At 39.0% G+C, this 13,731-nt stretch overlaps 2 protein-coding genes and 1 pseudogene across 3 annotated transcripts; 2 read left to right on the top strand and 1 right to left on the bottom strand.

The window, feature by feature from the left end:
• Positions 1-229: 229 nt before the first annotated feature.
• lamtor5 (late endosomal/lysosomal adaptor, MAPK and MTOR activator 5) lies at positions 230-2,967 on the bottom strand. The gene is made up of 4 exons (XM_034145414.1): positions 2,802-2,967; positions 2,650-2,711; positions 1,425-1,542; positions 230-623 (listed from the first exon to the last, which is right to left on the bottom strand). The coding sequence occupies exons 1-4, from the start codon at positions 2,834-2,836 to the stop codon at positions 563-565; spliced, it is 276 nt and encodes a 91-aa protein (XP_034001305.1). The 5' UTR covers positions 2,837-2,967; the 3' UTR covers positions 230-562.
• A 2,414-nt stretch (positions 2,968-5,381) lies between these two features.
• Positions 5,382-7,200, top strand: prok1 (prokineticin 1). Its single transcript, XM_034145413.1, is given in 4 exon segments — positions 5,382-5,439; positions 5,442-5,557; positions 6,516-6,641; positions 7,006-7,200. Coding segments are annotated over 4 exon segments (420 nt in total). The 3' UTR covers positions 7,126-7,200.
• A 2,022-nt stretch (positions 7,201-9,222) lies between these two features.
• On the top strand, positions 9,223-11,921 carry LOC117494484 (annotated as a pseudogene). Its single transcript, XR_004557076.1, has 9 exons — positions 9,223-9,296; positions 9,543-9,674; positions 9,865-9,982; positions 10,384-10,502; positions 10,607-10,803; positions 10,901-11,017; positions 11,107-11,251; positions 11,462-11,560; positions 11,651-11,921. The product of XR_004557076.1 is annotated as a pepsin A-like (transcript).
• Positions 11,922-13,731: the final 1,810 nt, after the last annotated feature.

Raw genomic sequence — 13,731 nt, 5'->3', positions numbered from 1 at the left:
CATACTGCGGAGGAGCTTATGCATTTCACCAAAGGATCAATACACTTTATATTATTTAAGAACAATATTTGCCTCTGAATAGTAGAAGAGTAGAAGTAATTGGAATTGGAAATACTAAAATTGGAGATGAAGTTCATGGATCTGCCAAAGAAAATAACTCAGTTAACCACGAAACACTGAGCAAAGGAGAACATAATGAATACTTTACCAGGAAGAGGGCAACACGGAGTCAAGTTAAACTTTTATTAAGGTTTGTTTTTCTGTGCATGCATTGGATCGATCATTATGGATGTTAACAAAAACAGTCAAAGCATAACATGGCTGTAAATATCATGATACAAGGTTTAATCTGTAAATGAAACCAATACATTAGAATAACTAACAGATACACATCATTGCTTTAATCTAGGATCTGAGTGTACCCGAAACAGAAAGGTAAAGAAACTCTATATTTCTCTCGCAGACTGAAGCTCTCTCCCACAGTTCATAAAGACTGTGTGATTATACTTATGTGCCTGTGTACATTTCTTTACAAAAAACTCTTCAGTGAGTCGTGTTGTCTTCAAGATGCTATCTTGTGAACGGCTATTGTGATGGTCCCATGACTCCTCACCAGAATGTTTCTACAAAACAAGCAAAGAAATGTAATTTATTAGACAGACGTTTACATGACGGAACAAAATAATTGTAGTATTGACTTTTTGACTGATTGATCATATCTACCTGTCTGTCATTAACCTCTACTGTACGGTACAGTTTGACTAACTAAAATTCAAATGTAATCAAATTACAAAAGCATTCCTTAATATTGTGTGTGATGTAATGACTATCACAATTTATTTTAGTATCATAGGCTTCACCTATAGTCCCAACCTGAGATGAATAAAGTTTTCATTTTTTATTTAGCATAATTGTACTATTTCAAAAAATATTACACATCTACAAATATTGAATGCTGGCCTTTAAACCCTACTTACAACCGGCAGTTGAAACATGAGAACTAATGGCCCGTCACATTTAGTTTTGACACCTGATATCTGTCAGGTCATCAAGTCATTGATTTACACCTTGTTGACAAGTACTATAATCCTACCATAGTTAGAAAGCAGCCTACAAGTCAAGATAAAGCAGAGGGTTCCTTGACTGTCACTATAACATTCAATATGACTTCTTTATAATAATTATCAGTATGAGTTTAAATTAGTCACTGCTAACCTTGAACAAGAATACATTTTAGAAAGTCCAGAAGGTGGCAGCATAGCCTTGCAAATGAAAAAACTCCTTTACTAAGACTTGTAGCACAGTTTAATGTACAAATAATAGTCACTCCTTTATTTGACAGTCTTTGATTGAGTCTTGGATCTATTTCAAAGGCAGATCCCTTAAATTCAGTGAGCTAGATAACAGGTTGTGTGAGCGCTCACCCTGACTCAGACTCCAGGCACACAGTGGGGCTGTCTGTTGGGTCTTTGGAGAGAGCTGCAGCTTGTTTGGCCAAAACTGACACAACACCGCCATGTTCATCAGACAGGGAGCCGCGGCCTGTTAATGTGTGACATAAAAAGAGTTACTGTAGAGAAATGAAGAAACATCAAAAGAGGCATTGATTAAAAATGATCCTGAGGTAACTGAAACTTCATCATATTTGCAACTTACAGATGTGTTACAAATGTAACTTATTGTTCATGATACTCACAAATAACCTCACGTTTTGTAGAAGCAAAGTCACAAAACAATTGCTCAACCATGTTATTTAGGACATATTTTCCACAATTAATTCCCATTCAAAAGCAGTTTTAACTTTTTGATTGACCTTGATTACGACTGAAGTTGGAACAACAAGACAGGTGTTTATATAGGACACGTTTAGAATATTTTTCCATTGATCAATGTGTACTTGAGGTGATTTTAAGGGAGTTAAAAATGGTTTACGTACAGTTTTTATCAGGTGCATTTGCAAAGCCATTAAATTAGAATAATAATTTTAAAAAACACTGTAAAATTCTCAAATTCTAAGCTTTATCTACAAACAGTTTAGACCCTTATTCTTCTGTGTTAGAATTGGACTTCACTCTTGATTATACATGACTTTCAGATGTGTTCATCAACATGCTGACTATGTGGATCCCCCAAAAATACAAAAGACAGCTGTTATAAGGTTTAATATGTAAATGCTGGCAGGCAGCATTTAGCTCCCCTTGCTTTTGTTACATTGTTCTACTCTTCTTTTGAGTTACAAGTCAGACTCCCCACGTTTGTCCATCCTTGAGCCACGTTGTGACGATTTACGGACTTGGCTTGACGTTATTAAGCATGATGGTAAAGTGAAGTCTAGGCTTTGTGGTAATTTGGCCTGGTTTGTTTTGTGTTTCCTTGTTATAATTGCAGTCTCAAAGTGAAAATATGGGGAGTATCACACGTATGTGTTTTTCAAATGAGGGAGAGTCCTCTTGTTTTTGGTCCGTATTTTGTAATTATTCCGAGGGACATCCATAAGGTTATCGTCTCCATTTTGTGAGGAGTCCTTTCTTTAAAAACAACTGATCACCTCTGTTTGAATCTTCCCTTGAAAAAAGGCGAGTGTGTTGTGAAAACGTTTAGGCGACATGTTTTTAAATAAATCTCAGATAAAACGTGGGGTTTTCTTACAGCCCAGGTTGTGTCCCTGGTGATCCGTGCAGAGCACACCGACCACTGCTGGGTTTTTCATCCTGAAAACACAGACAAACAGAGGCTTTTAATCGTCTTCAACGTCCCAACAGTTAAAATACAAACTCAAACACAGTCTGTAATGAACTTACGTATCATCAAGATGCTGCTCGAGGGTCGACTCCATTGTTAACAAGCTTAGATAACCAACAAAGTCACGTTTTGTGTTTTAAATGTGTTGTTTTGGTTGTCTGCTTCCTCAAAGCTTCCGGGTAGAGCAGCTGACCGTCACGTGCACAACGCGGTCCCTGTGAGGTCCAAACTTCACGAAGCGCGCTAAAATAATAACAGACCAAAACACTTGACGTTAAGAAATAACCTACTATGTTGACATGTAGTGTACGATGTGTACTTTTATGCAATTTAATACATATAGATAGATAGGTCGTTTTATGTCAAGAAATCTTTAAAGGGTAGTGTTTAAATGCCCTGTAAAGGGATTTCATATTCTAGGCTAATGTTAGCATTTGATATATCATTTTAATATTGCCTATACTGTGTATATGCTCTGGTTTTTGTATGTGGCTAGGTCCTCATATACTTAAATCATTTTCTAAACTGGATTAGTTGTGAAATGAAACACTTTTCTCTCTATATTTCATCATCGATGTGATCCTCTCTTCATCCATGCCCCTGTGGGAAAGGTATTTGGATATTCAGAGTTGCATGAATATTAGATTAGATTACTTGAGTTATCCCCTCCTGAATACAAATCAGGTTTATTGACAATCCACTTCCCACTTTGTTCTCAAGCATTGCATAGGCAGTCACGATCAGATGACTCACAGTAAAGCTGAAGTTGCCAAAAATAGCTCCAGTGTCACATGTGCCTTATTCATATAACACTGTTTTGGAGAACCATGAAGTTCAACTCAGACTTCTACACAGAGAATTGAAATCATAAAAAAAAGAACATGCAACAAATTCATCATATTGTGGTGCAAACTACAGTGTGATAAACTTTAGCAATATAATGTGAACTTTACCAATGCCTACACTTTATTGAACATAACATATAGCCTTAATAGTATGAGTTTTATGAAGGCCCCTTGTTTCTTGCAGCCTTTTGTTGATGGATTTGGTGTTTTCTTCCAAATTTAGCTCAAGGCTGCCTCATGAGCTCAACTCCTGCATGATTTCTGCTGCCTGTCCAAAGATGGCGAGGCTCTAGTGCTCCTGCTGACAGGGCAGAAATGGGTGAATGTAATTATGTGTCCGCTGCATTGGAGGAATCCATCACCTGTGCAGAGGCAGGGTAATGTACTGCGGACTAAGCTCTGGGTATGCTCTCCCTCCTCTCCTCTAATTCTTCTATCTTTTCGTATCTTCTTTGCTCTCTCATTTCTCTCCCCACCTCCTAAATCAGAGCCATTGCCAACCTGCAGCCCATCACTGTCCTAACACGCACATAGGCAAACACTAGTATAAGAGTATGCACGGCATGCTAAATATTTACAGAGTCCAAACACATGACATCTTCTTCTCTTGTTTATGACACCTGCATTAATGTCCATAAAATATATGTATATAAAAAATCATTAATCTTGTATGATGGGAGGTTGGTATCAACCCCATCATGATATACCTGTTGGCCACTTTACGACAACAGTAAATCTCCAAATGAACCCAGAATAGATCTGACTCAGAGTCAGTGTATCATCACCCTGTCATTGACTGTGTAATAATATGATCAAGGGATTTTGCTATTATTTATGTTATTTAGCACAAAATAAGACTTATTTATATTCTGTTATCCTTCAAGTGACAATATGGTTCATAAGCAATGTCAATTAGTATCGACACATTTGCTTTCACTTTCAATGTTGTTTTCAAATAAGTACATGTAAATATCTCTTTAAAAAAAAGGCATCATTTTAGAAATGGAAGCAAACTAAACTGAATTATACCTGAAAAATACCAAATCTGAACAGAGATTTCTCTTTTCATATATTAATTGCCAAATAAATAGCCTATTTAAAATCATATGTATTACCTTAATTGCAGAGAAGATTGTGACATAAAACAGATACATGTTTAACCCTTGAGGCCTTATAGGCATTGTTTACCTATTGTAGATACATTCACAAAGTTGATAGCAGCTGTCACAATACTTGGCATAACAGCACATGTATACCATAATATTATTAGGAATATCCCATATAATTCTCCCATCAAGCCCAGTTCATGAGACAGCCTTTGGTCATTTCAGTAAACTCGTTATATGGTTTTGATGGTGATTTGTCTTGTCCTGGCTTCTTCAGACTGACCAATAACTCTGAATGTCATGACACCTGTGCCCTTTTTCTCACAAAGAGGCGTCAGATTCATTTGAGTTCATATGAATGTCATCACTTCTTGAATAGTTTTCAATATTTTTGTGTTGCCTTGACGTACTTGAGTAATGGAAACTCTGTCAGCCTCTGCTTTGAGCAGATCTCTGGTCAGATCTGATGCAACAGGCAAAGATTTACAAGCAGGGAGGAATCCTGTGAGCCTCCATAGGCCGTCATGCAGATGAATAAGATGACAAAGCTTCTGAGGAGACTGGCAGTGAGCACTTTGGGAGATCTCAGACATGGCGAGGGAGGGAGGGAGGGTTGGGTGGGGGTCGGAGGTGGATAAAGAGAGGGAGAGAGAGTGGCTCCCCCCTCTGAGGAGTTCTTGAAACCTTCATGACTGACTGTAAAGACGGGGATCCACTGTGAGGTGCCGGACAGACCGTTTACAGCTGTTGTTGAGGGTGTTGAGAGAGTCCAGTTCTCCTGTTGCTGTCATGGGCTTCAGGGCGGTGCTGCTGTCCTTCCTCCTGGTGTCCCTGAGCTGGTCCAGAGGAGCCGTCATCACAGGGGTGAGTGACAGCTTTCTGGCTCTGCTGCACACTGCTAATTCATTTTTTTCCTGGTATTATATCTGTTTATAAATATAATGTATAATCTGTTTTAAGAGAGTGTATAACAACTTTAAATATCTCCTTAATTACTTATTTGTTTGAATAAATACAACATTTTAGTTCATTAATATCTTCTGTTTCTTGAAATTACTTTGAGACACTGCCATTTTATGCTATATTTTAAATGACTTATTTTCTAGGGCTTCAACTAACCATTGTCATTATTGCTTAATCTGTAAATGTGTATCTTTTTATTAGTAAATGAATTGTTTAGTCTGTGAAATGTAAAAAATTACAAACCACACATTTTCTAAAAGAAATTATTTCCTTTTTGGTTTTTTTCTATCCAAAAATCATTTACAAACAATTTAAAACAGAGAATTTGAGAAGCAGGAGCCAGCAGACATTTGGTAATGTTGCTTGATAAATTACTTAACTTATTATCTCATTTGTTTCTATACCTGGATGTGTGCTGTACTTGCAATCAGTTTTTAATACAATCCCTTGACTTAGAATTTTGTTGTTTGATATTTTAATATTCAGACAATAAATATGCAAACAACAGAGTACCCTTTTCTAGATAATTTGTATAAATGTGATTACACATTACTGACAGGAGACCACATCCTCCTCCGCTTCATGTCCAATGGACCAACGAGATGAAATTATCTCAGTCCACTGATTGATATTCTTTTGTAAATGAATTAGGAAGATGGCTGCGATTGTTAGAATGGCGTGCACTGTATGATTATGAGAGGACATCTCTATAACAATAAATACAAATACAATAGATTCAAACTAAAAAGGGTATCTCCAACACAGATAAAACTGAGTCACTGGCATTCAAAAATAACTCTGCTTCTGTCTTTTATTTTCTGTCTGTCGTCTACCACCTCTCTCTCTCTCTGTGCTGCAGGCCTGTGACAGAGACGTGCAGTGCGGCTTCGGTCTTTGCTGTGCCGTCAGTCTATGGCTGAGGGGTCTGAGGGTGTGCGTCCCAAGAGGTGTGGAAGGGGATGAATGCCACCCCTATAGCCACAAGGTGGGGAGAATTGTGATGTCACTAATCTTCCTGCATCTCACTTTCTGACACGCAAACAAACCATACTCTGTTGCCCACTTTTGTTTTCTACGTTGGTTGAAATTCAGATTTTATCAAGCTCCAGGCAGGTTGGCTGCAGCTTTAGAAAAGCTGCTGATAACTGCAGAGGCTATTGATCTCCTCCAGAGTGAACCGGCCAATCAGAGCCATATATCACTCTGGAGAGGGCAACAATTAGTTCTGCTAACACCACATCCATCTCTGATTCAGACTTTAAAGAGCAGTTTAAAGACAGCTCCACTTGTCAACTGTTGAAGGATTGAAAGTGTCAGATTATCCCTCTCCGTCCTTTTTCCACTCTCAGGTGCCCTATCCAGGGAAAAGGCAACACCACACCTGCCCCTGTCTCCCCCACTTGGTGTGCACCAGCTACGGTGAAAGCAGGTACAGATGTACTGAGGACTTCAAAAACCTGGACTTTTAACAGATGTTGAGACATTTGGAAGAAGGAGAGCAAAGCAGAAGCGGCCTTCAGATTGAAGACCGGCTGTGGATCAGAAGCACATATTTAATCTTTACTGACTGTATTCTTCATTGTGTATTTTATGCACTATAATAAGTAGTTGGATTCTATAAACCCACACACCAAGCACAGACACTCAAATGTCAAAGTGTATTTACAGTATAAGAGCCACATCAGACATCGGATACTTTTTAATTCCCAAAAGGTTATTTGTGAACAATTAAAAAATGTGCTCTTCTGTTTTCATGCTCACTTTATGTTAATTTATCAAGAGAAATGTATAAATATTATTGTCAATAAAAGTATAATAACAAGTTATTTCCCTGTTTTAAGTGTATGTTTCCTGATAAGACATAATGTGTGTTGTGGGATGTCAAGTGGTTTTAATGGCAGTCTGATTATGAACAAGGTCATATACATAATGTCCTCTACCTCAATTAACAAACTCATGACTTTGACACTTAACTGGCTGACAAAGAGCAGCTCCAAAATAATATTTAGTTTTTCTCAGTTCATGGTTTTTCACTCACTTAAAGAACGTTTTCTGTTTCAGAAAATGCTATTTTATAGTGTTTGAATGTTTATTATATTAAGAGAAAACCAATCTGCTGTTATGAGAAACAGACTCTTGCTCTACATTAGTATCTTTGTGTAAGTTATTGGATTCTTTGCCCTCTATTGTACATGAATGGCTTCTTATTATAATTGTCATTTATTGAAAGTCGTAATAGCTCTAGTATTTATAGTAAAAGTAATAACTTACAATAAAAAGGTTACATTGTTTTAATGGATTTAATTACAAAACAATAAATCATCAGCAATATTATGAGCTGTGGCAAAAGCTCAATTTGTGAAACCCAATGTTATGGAAGCAAATATGAATAATGCATTTTTATTTTGTTTTAAAATAATGAATGAATGAACTAGAACTATGATACATAACAAACTTTGCAATTAAAGTCAAAATATGTTCTGGGTTGCAATATTTTGTTACCACTTTAATAGTACTATATTTATTTTGTGTGTTACTGTTATCAGATAACCCTGCCCAAATAACCTCAGCTCACCGTTTTGAACCCGTGGAAAATGTCCATATCAACGTCAAACAGAAACTCTGGATATCAAATCGCTCAATCTAGATGTCAAAACATTCATTGTGCACTGTATCTATTATACATTTGTTATGCCATTAATATAGTTCAGTCAGACAACTCACGTGTTTCTTTAACATGTTTATTAGAAGCAGCATATAGTTGAGTTTGGCGTCTAGGCTCGGGCCTCATCACTCCACAGATATACATAGCACGATGAGTGATGATTAAATAACTAACCCCCCGAGCCTACAGGTGGAAGCTGGGGTGGAAGCTGGGGTGGTGGTGGGGCAGGCAAGCAGCAGCGACGTGGAAGTAGCTGCAGCAATAGCAGCAGCAAGCAATGCATAGAGAGATATCTGGCAGGTTAAATAGAGCGGCTTATTAAGGAGACTCTGTTTGTTTGGTTGGTTGTAGAGTGGCAAGGGGCGTTATGTATGAATGCAGCATAAGTGCTCGAGTTGACTGCCTGAACTAGCTCGCAGGCTTCGCCCCATTCAAATGATGTGATAATAGAAGTGAAAGCGACAAGTTTCCTTATAAGAAAAGTATGTGCTTAACTTTTCAACTTCATGAATTAAGAGAAATTAAATGACACTGCTGAGATCAACCTTAGCACTGTGACGTTAGTTTCCATGAAGGATTACTCTTCAGTAATATAATAGAAACGGCAAAAAAGCACTGTTTTCAGAATAATATTTCCTGATAGTTGTGATTATTTAAACAATATACAAACGACATAGAACATACTTATCAGCCTCATACTTGATCTTACAGTAAATTGCTGAGCAAAGTTTCCATTGTTCATTTGTTTAACAGGGTGTTTGCTTTTTGATAAAAGGGAACAGTTTCTTATCTCCAGCTGATACATGATATCAAATCATGTGGAAGGGCATTTGGAAACACAACCTTGAGTTGCTGTATATAAAGGCTGGACTCTGCCACTGGAACTTCACTTTTCTAAATCCACCCATAAAGTGACATGATGAAGTGGCTCCTAGTCCTGTCTGCCCTCGTGGCTTTCGCTGAATGCTTCCACAAGTAAGTCCTGCCTGGCTTGTTGAATTTCTTTGACATTTTACACATGAATAGGCTGAAATGTGAAAGGCAATCTCTCCATCTAGTATTCCTGAGGGTAAATCCACAGGCTATCTTGCTTTGAGCTATCACACCTTTCAAACTTGCACAAAGCTTAAAGCAGAGCTTACTTTCTTATTTCTCCGGGTTTAAAGTCCCGGACATTTGTACAACTTGCTGATTCTTTTTTATTCACCTTTCTGAAAACAGGATTCCCCTGATCAAGGGAAAGACTGCCAGGGAAGCCCTGCAGGAGAAAGGAATATGGGAGGAGTACAGAAAGGAGCATCCATGGCCAAGTTCTACCAGAGTGGTACTGAGTCCATGACCAACGATGCTGACGTAAGTCCAGACCAGAGACCACCTTTATAAAGTAGTTAGCCTCTTCAAGCATTTAGCATCTATTTCATGTTAAGTAAAACATTAAAATCACTAACCTATTTTTCTGTTGCGGCAACATAACTATTTTGTGCTTAATATCAAGTCCAGTGCATGATGATGTCAATTTGTCGTGTGCTTTGTGTCCCTCTAGCTTTCCTACTATGGTGTGATCTCCATCGGCACCCCTCCCCAGTCCTTCAGCGTCATCTTTGACACCGGCTCCTCCAACCTGTGGGTCCCTTCAGTGTACTGCTCCAGCCAGGCCTGCCGTAAGTGTTACTGTCTGGGACTAGCACTGCAGCACAGGCTGTTAAGAGCTGGATATGCTTCAAGCTTTTGGATAGTGTTTCACACAGTGGTGGAAAGTAACTATATTTACTCAAGTAGTGTATGTAGGAACAATTTTAAGGTTCTTTTACTTCTGCAACATACAAAGTAATGCAACCGTAATAGTAACTCAGTAGTATAATTATATTTCACTGACAGGAGCCATTGTGCAACATCAGTTCTATCTTTGAAACTAAAGTACATTTCACTCTAAATAAGTCTGTGCTTTTCTTAGGTAACATTTTGATTTTAAGAATTCAACTTGTAATGCAATATTTTAAGTATTTTTTTTTACTTACTATTGATTTACCTACAATTTGACAAAGACCTCATTCCTCTGCAGAGAACCACCGTAAATTCAACCCACAGCAGTCCAGTACTTTCAAATGGGGAAGCGAGTCTCTGTCCATCCAGTACGGCACTGGCAGCATGACTGGATATCTGGCCAGTGACACTGTTGAGGTAACCAACTGCCTTGGAACAAAATGCAAAGTCTATTTAGACTTCCAACAGGCATGACTCTGTGGTCTGTTGAACTGTGACTGACAGCTGTCTTGTGTATCCAGGTGGGCGGCATCTCTGTGGTCAACCAGGTGTTCGGAATCAGCAAGACAGAGGCGGCCTTCATGGCTAACATGGTGGCTGATGGCATCCTGGGATTGGCCTTCCAGACCATTGCTTCTGACAACGTCGTGCCTGTCTTTGACATGATGGTCAAGGAGGGACTTGTGTCTCAACCCCTGTTCTCCGTCTATCTGAGCAGGTATTGAAACAGGGTGGAAATCTGTTAGTTGGCAGTATGTCAGTTCACGTGACATTGAATTCACGTATTGACATTTGTTTGTTATTTCCTCTAATAGCAAAAGTGCACAGGACAGTGAGGTGGTCTTCGGTGGTATTGACAGCAGCCACTACACTGGACAAATCATCTGGATCCCTCTGTCCTCTGACACCTACTGGCAGATCAAAATGGACAGGTACAAAGGGAATAGAAACAAAATACTAACCACAAGCATAAGTTGCACAAAGCCTCCTAGTTTGATCGGCTGCTGTTCTTCCTCCACAGTGTTACCATCAATGGACAGACTGTAGCCTGCGCTGGTGGCTGCCAGGCCATCATCGACACTGGTACCTCCCAGATCGTTGGCCCAACCAGTGACATCAGCAACATGAATTCCTGGGTTGGAGCCTCAACCAACCAGTACGGAGAGGTGAGTCATACCATCAGACCGTAACATTTGAAGTACATTTTCCCTATCTTCTGATCCCAGAGTAAACAGACATTTAGTGCTCTGACGTCAAAACGCTCCAATACAAATAATTAGGCAGGACTTGGTTACTTGCTTTAGCTGGAAACCTGGAAAATACCAATAAATACAACTTCACGATACTCAGCGTTATGTGGGACCTTCTTCTTGCAGGCTACAGTGAACTGCCAGAACATCCAGAGCATGCCTGAGGTCACCTTCACCCTCAACGGAAACGCCTTCACCATCCCTGCATCTGCCTACGTCTCTCAGGTCAGCTAGAATCACTGCCACAGAAACGTTTTTCAACAATATAATGAGATTATGGATGATGTAAATACATTTTCTGTTGTCTCTCCACAGAGCTCCTACGGTTGCAGCACTGGCTTTGGCCAGAGTGGCCAACAGCTCTGGATCCTGGGAGATGTCTTCATCAGGCAATACTACGCCATCTTTGACTCCAGTACTCCAAAAATTGGTTTGGCCAAGTCTGTCTAAACACATGATTGATAAGTGTGTATTTCCCTGTAGGGACTTGTCTGATTGAAAACAAAAAAAGGTGCAAATGGATTTTGTGGAAATACATGATTCAACCACATTGTAGCAGCCTTTGCAATAAATTGATTATAGCAACTTAATGCATTCTGTGTATTTTTTGTGTATGCTTAAGTCGGACTGTGATGGTACAAGAAAGATCAAACATCAGTGTAAGAAAAGCAAACATCCTCAGTCTTCTTAGTTTTGTTTTACAGCACTGCACTGAAATGTCAAAGGAATAAGAATATGTTACGTCTGTTCATCCATCTGCTCTAAGGAGAAACTTGACCTTTATTGAGGATACAAAAAGGATTGCCAGCTTTCTTCTGTAAAGGAAGAAGTGGCCAAGAATAGAGTATTGAGCGACTCTCAGAATAGCTGGGTTGTAATCGGGAAGAAGCTGATAAGTGAAGAATTGATATAACAAAGGATAACCTGATGACATAACCTGACAACTCCGCTGCTATTTCTGTGAACAGTTTCATAAGGACTCAGAGAAAACACATTGAAGCAAACACGATAATATGGTTATTTTTACCAGACAATGTTATTTCTTCAATGCAAAATAATTTTATTTTTATGTCATTCATCTTTTTCACAAACAACACATGCTACACACTATAGGATTTAGCGGCATCTAGTGAGCTTAAAGATTGCATCAAATTAAACACCCCTCAGCTCACTTCTCCATTTCCAAGCGTGTTGGAGAGTGGCAGTGGCCTTCAGGTATAACATCAAATGTGAAAAGCCCTGTCTCAATAGTTTTCGGTGAGTACTTGTACTGTAGGCTACTGAAAAAACACAAAGACGTTACATAGCGGACTCCTAGAGGAGCACCAGCTCCCTGTGTAGATATGAAAAGGTTCTTTCTCAGCTGACAAAAACACAACATCTCTTAGTTTGAGGGGATTGTGCACAAAGGATAAGATTATCATGAAAATCATATTCCATATTTGACATTAAATCACCCTAAATACTACACATTGGACCTTTAATATTGCATGATCATAACTCACAACTGATCAAAGAAAAGTTAAAAACAAAGAAGCAGAAGATAATGTTTGTTATGCAGCCAAATGCATGTTGTTATCCTTTCTGCCTGCCTGGTGAGTGTCAATGGAGTTATTTAAAAAAAGTAAATTAGTGGAACAAATTAAATCGATCCAATGAAAATCAGAAACTAAACTAAACTTTCACAGGTATTCACTGGTGGATTGCCAGTGTGGAGTACTCCACCATCCAATCAGACTCTGCGCTCCAGGTTGAGTCAGGGGCTATAACTTGTGTTTTGTGCATCCTCAGGTTTGCATACACCTCGGTTGTCGGTTTCTCGTGGGCTATGAAGTCCACTGTTGTGTAGACAATGCCACTGATTTCCTGGGAGGGACACATTTTTGTCAAGAGACAATGTTGCGGAGGAAGTTTGAAGCATAAACATTCAATCTGCTTTTGAAATCAAGTGACAATGAATCACAGCCTCCACTTGTTCCCTGTTTACACTCACCGGGGCCTCTTGTTTCAGTGACTCACACAGAGTTTCTCCATATTTGTCTACAAAGAAAAGCAAAATGTCATTGAATGCACAGTATATTTTTTCTTTCATACACTCAGATAGTTGTGATCACCAATTTAAGTAAACTGCTTACTCGTCTGTTTACGTTTTGCCTTGACCCTGCACCAAACCACACCAATAACTGAAGTGATCAAAAGCATCACTGTAATGGACACAATGACAGCAAGTGGCAAGCCAAAACTCCAGGGAACCCTGGAGAGGAAAACAAATACATATCTTATCTTCAGTCAGACAGCACTGTTATCAGGCAAGCAACAGAACATGGGTAATATACAGAGAGAATACCTGGGACTGTCACTGCGGTCCTGCGCCACATCCGGCCCGGTGGAGTGGG

Source organism: Trematomus bernacchii, unplaced genomic scaffold, assembly GCF_902827165.1.
Source record: "Trematomus bernacchii unplaced genomic scaffold, fTreBer1.1, whole genome shotgun sequence".
Lineage (NCBI taxonomy): Eukaryota > Metazoa > Chordata > Actinopteri > Perciformes > Nototheniidae > Trematomus > Trematomus bernacchii.
Note: the sequence above shows the minus strand (reverse complement) of the source record. Positions and strands in the feature narration are given on the sequence as shown.

Excerpts from the sequence above, each read along its gene's own strand:
- lamtor5 (XM_034145414.1), bottom strand. The coding sequence starts at position 2,836 with ATGGAGTCGACCCTCGAGCAGCATCTTGATGATAC. Across the intron at positions 2,712-2,801 it reads GAGCAGCATCTTGATGATAC|GATGAAAAACCCAGCAGTGG; the intron begins GTAAGTTCATTA and ends CTGTGTTTTCAG. Across the intron at positions 1,543-2,649 it reads CCAGGGACACAACCTGGGCT|GCCGCGGCTCCCTGTCTGAT; the intron begins GTAAGAAAACCC and ends ACACATTAACAG.